Below are 9796 nucleotides of genomic sequence, written 5' to 3' on the forward strand. Positions count from 1 at the left end.
GTGTTCTACTTCCTTTTTCACCCCCTTAGTTGAGACTTGAACGCAAATATAAAAAACTTTTTAGCATCTGAATTTCTCTGGTTTTGTGATTTTCTTATTTAATCGTGAGTGTTGAAGAGGAGGCGAAAGAGGAGAAGAGGGGAAAAAGTCTTCTAATCAAGATTAGGTGATTAAATTACTGATGTGTATAGTTATACATATCTCATTTGTGATTACATGATTTCCCTATACTTTTACTACAATTTTCTTAGAACTTTCTGTGGTTGATTAACCAGCGTACTTTTATCCATTCTAGGAGCGCTTGCGTGGCTAGAAATATAGGTACCTAGGGACTTGAATTCGAAGAGAAGAATATCTTAAATGACATCTCTCCTTTCATTCGCATTCCCATTCCTACATCCACTTCATCCCTCACTCTAAGCATATTGCAACCTGTCACTATCCCACGCCGGCTGCAAATAACTCCAATCCCGACTAAACCCAAATCCACTCTCATAAACTCCATAATTAACCAACTCCACGCTGTCCAACTTCGCCCCTTCATCCTGCATTGCCCACAAACTTATTGACAACTTGTTCTCTCCCCGATTATTGATGATTCCGGGCGGAATAGGAAAGACGGTTTGTGGTCCAATATGCGGTACGTATTTTCCGTATTGATATCCATTAATCCAAAACATAACTCTTGCAACAGTGCCTGCTGGTGCGGAAAATTTGATTCCGAGCGGAACATCGAGGTCTGCATCAAGTGCCAAAGTAAAATTTGTTGAATACCATGAGATTCCAGAAGTATTCAGACCGACCAAAGGAGTGGATTTGGAAGACAAAGAAGGGGAAGAAGGTAAATGCCATCCGAGTCTCTCGCCATAAAAGCCACCTTCATTCATAGGACCACGTACTGCATCAATGTTTGCACTACCTCCTGCATTTCCTTGTATCTTCCAAAGTTTGAATCCGGTTGAGCTAGATGGCTTGGGTAGGAGACTTGCGCCGAGAATACCGCGGGGGTTTTCGACACCTTTTGCAGTGGATGTTTCGTCGTGTCCGTGATAGTCTACTACAACCGTGATGAGATTATCGGTGAGCTTAATAATAGAGGTATGGGTTGAGAGATCGAGGATGGCGTTGGTAGTTGTTGCAGTCGCATTACCAGTGTTTCCACCGATCAAAACACCGTTTAACCAGGCAGACCATCCAAATGCTAAACCTCCCGATGCGGTAATATTGATTGATGTGTAATTGGAGCCGTCAAAATATCCACGGTAGATTTTAGGTCCGGTGTAATATCCATAGTCACTTGAAAATAAGACAGGGAGAGTCGCCGGTGCAATTGGACTTAATGTAGTTGTTTTGTTACAAACAGTCCATTTTGAATCGTCGTAGGAGATTTCTTTTTCCGGAAGAGAATTTGCAGATTCCCAATTGGTCAATTGTGGCAAGGAAACAATCCTACTCTCAGTACCAGAAAGCTCTGCGATGTATGAACCATATTTTGTCTTCGTTATGGATAACGGAGAACCGTTCCATACAATATTTTCAATCGATGAATCTCCGGAGAAGACTTCAATGTTTGTGGTTTTGTCGACATCACCAGAAATATTAACAACTCCAGAAGACGTAGTTGCATTTCGTACGAGGTATGGTCCTAGAACAAATATTTGTTCATCCGGCTTGACATCAGGGTTTGATGTTGTTGCTGGAGCCCAGAATTTCCATGCTGAAGGCTGATCAAGTAAATATACTAAAGCTCCATCAGAGAATTTGACTACCGTTTGGCCAGATCCTTGAGTATATGTAAATGTTTGTGATGTTGAGGTATAGTTCGATGTTGAATTTGCCGCGAAAACAGAGTTTCCATAAACCTGATAGGTCAATTTTGATGTAGTTTTGAAAGCGAATTGACCAATTTGTCCTTCTTCGAGATACAAAACTAAAACGTCAACATCGAAGACACCGTATGTAAGGATATCTGCAGATGAAAAAAGAAGTGTATGCTTTCCGAATGTATAATCTGTGACAAGAATTTTGCTTTGACGACCATTTAGATTCACATTGGATGCAGTCACAGCACCTAAGGAGGTATTTAGATATACATCAAATGTTACCGATGTTGTTGAGCTGGACTTCGCTTGTTGGACTGTTGTAAATCCAGCTTGAGTATCAGGGTTTCGTAAAACCCATGACCAAATGCCAGTTGAAGATACCTGTCATTGATCAGTTTTGTTTCTGTGTATGGCTGTCTAGACAAGGATATACGTACACTATATCCAGTACCATTACCGATCATCTCTGTTTTGAGCAGATCAGTGGAAACCCTGGTGAAGAGCCCAATAAGTTTGGTCTGGGAGAGTTTGTCTCGAATCTGGCGAGTTTCCCGAAGAGGAGCTGCATAGTCATAAGAACTGTAGACCACTGGAGCTGCAGCTATTCAACATGTTAGAGTCAATTTGTTTGTGATGACAAGGCAAACTCACAATGACCCCAGTTTGTACCACCCCAAGCCATATATAAGCTCATAAGAGTGGTCCTTTGCCCAATGTTGTTCTTGTAATAGACATCTGCAAAAGCTGGAGAAAGTTCTGATTCACAATCATCATAAAAGCTACCACCCCATGGAGTAAAGTAACCACTTTCAAACTCTGGAAAGTAACTTGGTTGTGTGTAAGAGTAATTTGAGAACCATTGATAATAATTGCGGACAAGATTAAAACCACTGGCAGGATTAGTACATGACAATCCACCGGGGTCTATATTACTGTTGTGTCAGCTAGATCGCAGGAAGAAAAGATAGAACAAGAACCAAAAATACATCGAAAGGCGGGAATTTAATGTACTTACACGAATCTAAGCCATAAACATTCACAGCACCACCAACATTCTGATAATCAGTACTCCATGACATACTTCTTTGGCCCTTCTCATTATGACTAAGAGGGACAGTAATGCCAACATCTCGAAATGCAGCCTCAATCTGCTCCATATAAAGAACCAAGGAGTTAGTCGCTGAGTGAGTTGTCTCTTGAAGTTCATTCTCAACCTGATTGAGAATAATAGGCTATCTTGGGAGTTAGCACTCGTTGGTCTCTCCAACACATGTGATGAATCTTACTCCTCCGTTAGTGATTTGATTCTTTGCTAGAATCCCTCCAATCTCCGTGATCCATGGAAGCCAAGATGCATAATATGCAGCATTGTTGCTTCTTAGCGTTCCCATGCTTCCATCGGAGCCCCATAACGCGAAACCTCCAGCATTGGTCTCAGCGTTGCAATATGGTCTGTATAATCGGGGAGTCAGCAAATACCTCTTTTTTTGAAAACGATGTTGGTGACACCTCGGAGGGCAAGTTTTGGGATTGGGAATAAGAATTTTGATTAGTGAACCAGATGAACTTACCCGGCTCGAGCAATGACCCAGATTCCTGCTTCCTTTGCATAATCAAGAACTCTTTGAACATTCTTGCCTGATGTTTCGAAGTCAAATGACCCTTTTGAGGCCTCGTGATAAGACCAGAAAAAGTATACACTATACTAGTTAGACAATTCGGGTTGAGCAACATTGATCCTACCTAATTGTGTTGAAACCATTTGCTCGAAACTTTTGGAAGATATCCTAGGCCAACGTAAGATCTCTGTAAGACTTGGAGGGAATGAAACGCACGAGCCATAGTTCTGGAACGGGCATCCGTTGATAATGGAATTCGGCAGAGCTTGACTAGCAATTAGCAAGAATTGAATGATAACTTTGAATAATCTCACAAAATGAACACTCTAGAACCATTGACTGTCAAACTATATGGATCCCATTCTACAACATCGGTCAATCCATCATTTGTAGCAGCTCCTCCCCATAGTAAGAGACACAACGTCGTGAAGATGTTTAGTAACCTCATGATTTCACTTCGTGTTAGCAAACCAAACATTAATTACATAGTAAGACTTATCACTTATATAGTAATTCAGAAATAGCATCATTCAACAAATAAAGCATGTGATCCAGGGGTGTTGTTCTTGCCGACGCACCCCGCAATCCGACGGCTCGGAAGATATTAGATTTCCAGCAATCAGAAAGACAATCACAGTGGATTCTTCGAGCTCCGAAGCCATAGTGGAGATACTACAACGTTTTTGTTTTTTGGCTAATTGCATAGTTCAGATGATGATCTTAAAGAGAAGATTTTTAAGATTTTTTTTCTGCAAAGATGTGATTTGACTCGGCGAACTTTCAACCGAGCGGCAATGTACATATTGGTCAGGGTATAATAAAGTGATATACCCCGACAGGCACAAAAGGTACCAAGACCTGAAGTAGCATCTCGGTTACAGGAAGCATGATATATTATTCCGATGAGGATGAATCAAGCTGTGATGATATAAAGTACCACTTGCCTCAACTGATCATCAGAGCTGTGATCTTGGACCGAGTAGTCTTAACAGGAGGCTCGGTTCGAAGGATCAAACAAAAGGGAAATGGCTTAGTGGATTCATATCAATGGATTCGAAGAGGTATGGTATGTAAAGTCCTTGACAATTATTAAAGTTGTTGATCTTATATGTGCTGACTTGTCGTCGGCTTGTCTCAACATTGCACCGTCATGATCAGATAGTTCAAGGATCAAATCAATTCGGGTAAGGCCGGCAGTAAGAACAATTTTCCATGTCACATGACAGAGCATCTTGGCATTTATGATGTAATGAAGCACAGCCCCAATCGGCAGCCACAGACCGATTGTGCCATGTTCCCGTCTTGGCCGGAAGTTGGAAGTTGGGACGAAAGTTCTTGTGTAATAGAAAAGTTAAACTCTTCGAAAAATGCATCAGCTGAGCTGAGGTGAGCGGCTCGCGGCAGCTGACTAGTTATCGCGATCATGTTTTATCTTTGTGACTCAACCAGCATTTACTCCTTCATATTATATCAACAACGTTTTCTGAGGACTAACTACATTTCACATTAACCAAGCAAGGCACAAGAAATACTGCGTACATAGAATTGAGATATATATTTCGAAGGGATATAGTTGCACATCATCAGCATGGTCATCCTCGGCGGCCTTGAACTCCTCGCAGCAGGTTACCTTATAAAACAACATCTCAAACACAGAGAGGAGAAGCAGCGTCTCGAGAATGAAGCTTTAGACCTCGATGAGCAGTCTTATCGCATTTATTCTCCTGATCGCGCTGGTCCGGGACATCGAAGGCGGAGACATTCTTACGACCGGGAGCGCGATCGCAGTTATGATAGGGATAGGGATAGGAGTAGAGGGAGGGAAAGAAGCAATGAGCGCAGGCACAGACGAAGAGATTCGTCGGAAAGAAAATACACATATGACAAAAGGGAGCGGGATGATCGCAGAGATGATAAGAGGAGAAGTAGAGAGGATCTGAGGTATACCAGTTCGCCACCACGAAAAGGATATTACGTGCCGCATCCAGAGACGCAGATGCGACAACAAGTACATCCGCCCGTTGGCGCACCCTCAGCGGGATGGGTCCCTCCACCGCCTCCTCAACAACGTATGAATAGCCCGCCTATTACTACTACACCTCCCCCTTTCAATCATCATTCTCAAACTCGTTACCCTCCTTATCAAACATCACAGCAACCTTTTCACCCAACGTTCGCGAACGAACCATATGCTTATCCGCCCGAGAAGTTACCTGAGTCTATGTTGAGGCCTGGTGCTCCCACTCGGCGTCGCTCATCATCTGCGCCGGGCAATATATATGAGAGTACAAAAGCGAATACCTCGAGAGTTAGGATTGTGGTTCCAGGAGAAGATGAACTTACAATTCCGGGCGAAACACAAGATCCGCCACCTGCATATGAAGAGATTAGAGGAAGACATTGAAGATAAAATTGTATACACCATTTAGTCGCCTGGTTGCGATAATGATCATGGATGAATGAAGGAAGTCTGAGGACTTGGAGTTAGTCATGCGATAATACTTGCATCATATGGATTTGAACTTATTGAGTTAGGTCAGGAGTTTAGTATTTTTTTTTTTGGAATATCCATTGGGACAGATTGTTTTTTGAGGAAGAATATCACACACGGTTATTCATGGATCGATTTATTTTGGCACAGCTACTCGATGCCGGCCACTGGTTTTGACGCGTTCTCGCACCGCTTGTAGGATAGAATATATCAGAGGCAAGGACTTCATCTCATTTTGGTAAAAAATTACATGGAAATGATTTACTTATCATCAGTAGAGTGTATGTCTGTTATTCTCTCGACTTAATGGATTCAGTATGATTATTCTTAATCCTTAAGGCCCTTCGTGGCTCTCAATTTGCTCTACCGTGAACTCTTGACTCCCATGATCTTGGCCCAACCAAACTAATGGCGAAACCTCTCTTCTATTGTGAGCCTAGCGAAGCCTAGCCTCGCAATATATACCTTAGAATATCCTCAGTGATTTAACCGGAAAAGTTCTTGTCGTCCTTTTCTCTTAAGAGAGTGTTTCGGGATCAAGAGGGATCCTTTGTACAGAAGAATGTAACATCACTGCCACATTTTGGCATTGTAAAGAGAAACCTTCTGTGGAACAGTTAACTCAATTTGATCTTAGTACTACCCCCTCGGATCCCTCTATGCAAGTCGGAGCATGTGGTGTCGTGTTGAATTCAAAGCCTATCTGATGAGCAAGGCTCGGGTTTCATCATCATGCAGAATCAATATACTACTCTGCAGCACCACCTTGTTTCTACTTTGAAAGGCGAAGTCGCTTCTTGAGCTCATCAAACAGATGAATACAGGATAGCCAATACACGCAGTTGAAGGCAAAATCTTGTCAACCCCTGGGAAGTCCCAGATCTCATCTCGCTTATGCATGATAATTTGATGTTGATACCCGTTGGAGATGATATCAGATGGCCGAACCAACTTTAATGGGACGACAGCAAAGTTGTCTCATGTTATCGGAATCTATGCTTAATTCTACCATTTATGTGGGATTACGGACATAAATGTATTCACGAATCTGTCTAAATAATAACGGCCGTGGTTATACTGTCTATTCAACCATTGAGACAAGCTGTAATCCTACCGAATTTCTGCGGCGAACCTAGAGTAGCTCCACTTTGAAGGATTGTGATGAAAGCCTAACGCGACTGGCAGACTCAAGTTTCGACTCTCGTTCGCTGACATTACACTCTCTTCTTGTATGTTATGGATAAGATGAACCAGTCTCACGGGAATCAAAAAGAAGTTTGTATATAGATTGATGAATATCATGAGTACTATTGTTTTAGTCTTCCCTCTTCTACTTCCCGACTCCTTCACTCGTTCGTCGTGCCTGGAGAAGCTCCCTCGCATGACGATGAAAACTCTTTCACGTTTAATCTCTGTTTCCTTGTTTAGTAGACACATTGTTTTCTTATTTACATATCGAGTATCTGTGCAAAAACGCATACTGATTATAATGAGCTGGTACCAGTGGAGGTTCTTTTACAGGGTTACCATCAACCGCCATACCAGATGGGATGTACATGGTAGATCTTTACAAAACACTGAATAAAGTCAACAAGAATGGTTTTAATTTCATTGGAGTGCTGTTCGTATTTGAGGATGCGAATGCAAATCAAATGGTTGTAAGCGAGTCGGAAACTACTTCTGTTGTGGAATAGGTGGTCCGAATCACGATTTCTGTCTCTACGATGTCTCAATAGCAGAGATTTACTGTATTGGCTTCGACTTTTAATGCATTTACTTTTACGGCGTCTATTCCTCCGATATCTAAGATGAGTGTCTCGAAAAATAAGGAGACTGTTCCTGTGATATCGATGAGGTGTGTACCCAGAGATATTGTATATTTGAGACAAAATGCTGATTTTTTGGGAATATAAGCAAATGGATAGCTGGCGTGCCTATCCCACAATTCATGGATTTGGAGAAATCCGAGATGCGCCTTGAGGGCAAGAACAAAGAAGCCTTTTTCCAAATGATGCGTGGGATACTTCAATGACGCCCGGAAGACAGGAAAACGGCAAAACAAATGCTTGAAGAGCCCTGTATTAATGAAATGATAGAATGAACATCTGCAAATCAAGGACAAAGGTAAACTTCTCGGTTTTGACAACGACTTATGCAGAGACTAATATTGCATTTGTTCCTGCCCAGGACTCCTTCGGGGAGACCTTACATGATCTCCTTAATTGCGGGTCCCATTATTTAGATATACATGTGACTAGAATCTCGGTTCGACCCGCTTCTCACGGCACCTATCGGCGATCCATGACTTCATAACGCTATTCATAGTGCTGGATTTCCTCAACACCGAGAGCTGCGAATGTAGTAGGGGTAAAGCTTAGGGTTTAATGGCGGAATATCTACAAAGATAGTGGGACGCCCATCTATTTGAGACAAATAAGACAAATCAAAGCCGATGGTCTGAATTATGAAGATTAAGAACGCCTGTCTCCAAATGAGTTCATCTATTGATATGTGTAAGCCGCGCAACGGGTACCAGAGGGGTGGATTATTCGTGGATTATCTACAGGTGCGAATAATTTTTGCGTGGCCTAGATACGAGATAACTCTGTATATCTTAGGAAAAGACATATATCCAGTGCATGGAATTGATATTCATCTCTTAAAGGTTTATATCATGTTATATGATTGCATGCATACATATTATTACACAATTAGGCCCCTGTGGTGGAATCTTATACCATACGAATGATGCAGTCTTGCCTTTTTATTACTTTATTCAAAAGGCTCATCAATGACAAGAAAATTTCTTCTAAGGATCTACTAGTATCATGTTCTAAGTCCACCAACCTGTCCTATTACATATATATAAGCAAGAGGTCTCTCCGACTCTCTTCCTCTTTAGTTCATAATCTTGGATATAGTATGATTCAGTCTTGCTCAAATATACCCCTCAGGCTTACTACGAAACCTCAAACAATATACCAATAGCATCTTCCAACGCAGTATATGCTTCTTTCAATAAGGTGTGAAACTAACCGGCAATAAGCGTCTCAGACCAAAGAACAGCAACTGGATATCTCTCTACCAAAAGTATCTCGGAAAAAGCTAGTACAGCAGACAGGCTGCAGAGTAGATTCTACTGAAAAATCAATAGAGAGAAAACAACTATCGTCTTGAACGCTTGGTGAGTTCCACTTCCCCCGAAAAATATCATGATTGATTTTTTCTGACGGTTCGGAGAAGCATGGGAGTGGAGATTAAATGATGGGATGTCGATATGCTATCTAATACTGTGGACAATAGCTAACAACAGAGATGGAATGCTCGGATTTGTTGGATTACTCTTTGAATTGATTTATCAAGGAATTATCATAATTGCAACTAGGGCACATTGAATAGAGGTCATTCAACTGAAATGAAAAAGCTAAAGAGGAAAGAGATCTTAAGGGATTTTTTTCTTTGATCTTGTATATCATAGATTTTGGGTAGTTTAAGATGGTGTTGACTTAAGGTAAGTGTGATGGATAGTTGTGTAGTAAATTACTCTCATGTCCCTTATATTCTATGATAGATTCTGTGATATAATCTACTGCAGATTCTATGGTGGAATAAGGTAGGTTCTGTCCATTTGAGTATAGAATCTAAGGGGCATGGGAGTAACTTGTCAATAGTTATATGCTTTGCAAAGGCATTTAACATTCGCCTCCAGGCGCCCAAAACGTAAGTGGCCAGGAAATAGATAAGTTAGCTTCAGAGCTTATGAAGACTACTCAGTTGCAAACCGTACTTCTAGACGTGAAGGATTTCTCTGCCAAAGGAGTTACTCTTCAAGGTTTAGTTTCTTTGACTATGAAATATCACCA

At 41.5% G+C, this 9796-nt stretch overlaps 2 protein-coding genes across 2 annotated transcripts; one reads left to right on the plus strand and one right to left on the minus strand.

The window, feature by feature from the left end:
- Positions 1 to 148: 148 nt before the first annotated feature.
- Positions 149 to 3914, minus strand: BCIN_04g06020 (hypothetical protein). The gene is made up of 9 exons (XM_024692700.1): positions 3757 to 3914; positions 3659 to 3707; positions 3567 to 3610; positions 3395 to 3523; positions 3110 to 3275; positions 2839 to 3055; positions 2475 to 2747; positions 2261 to 2424; positions 149 to 2204 (listed from the first exon to the last, which is right to left on the minus strand). The coding sequence occupies exons 1-9, from the start codon at positions 3888 to 3890 to the stop codon at positions 417 to 419; spliced, it is 2964 nt and encodes a 987-aa protein (XP_024548479.1). The 5' UTR covers positions 3891 to 3914; the 3' UTR covers positions 149 to 416.
- Positions 3915 to 4804: 890 nt separating this feature from the next.
- BCIN_04g06030 (hypothetical protein) lies at positions 4805 to 6204 on the plus strand. Its single transcript, XM_001557713.2, has one exon. The coding sequence runs from the start codon at positions 5031 to 5033 to the stop codon at positions 5844 to 5846; it is 816 nt and encodes a 271-aa protein (XP_001557763.1). The 5' UTR covers positions 4805 to 5030; the 3' UTR covers positions 5847 to 6204.
- Positions 6205 to 9796: the final 3592 nt, after the last annotated feature.

Source organism: Botrytis cinerea, chromosome 4, assembly GCF_000143535.2.
Source record: "Botrytis cinerea B05.10 chromosome 4, complete sequence".
Classification (NCBI taxonomy): Eukaryota; Fungi; Ascomycota; class Leotiomycetes; order Helotiales; family Sclerotiniaceae; genus Botrytis; species Botrytis cinerea.

Bases quoted from the DNA above. Each gene is read 5' to 3' on its own strand.
- BCIN_04g06020 (XM_024692700.1), bottom strand. From the start codon at position 3,890: ATGAGGTTACTAAACATCTTCACGACGTTGTGTCTCTTACTATGGGGA. The intron at 3,276-3,394 runs GTAAGTTCATCT...CCGATTATACAG, and splicing joins TGGGTCATTGCTCGAGCCGG to ACCATATTGCAACGCTGAGA. The intron at 2,748-2,838 runs GTAAGTACATTA...ACAGTAATATAG, and splicing joins TGTTTATGGCTTAGATTCGT to ACCCCGGTGGATTGTCATGT.
- BCIN_04g06030 (XM_001557713.2), top strand. From the start codon at position 5,031: ATGGTCATCCTCGGCGGCCTTGAACTCCTCGCAGCAGGTTACCTTATA.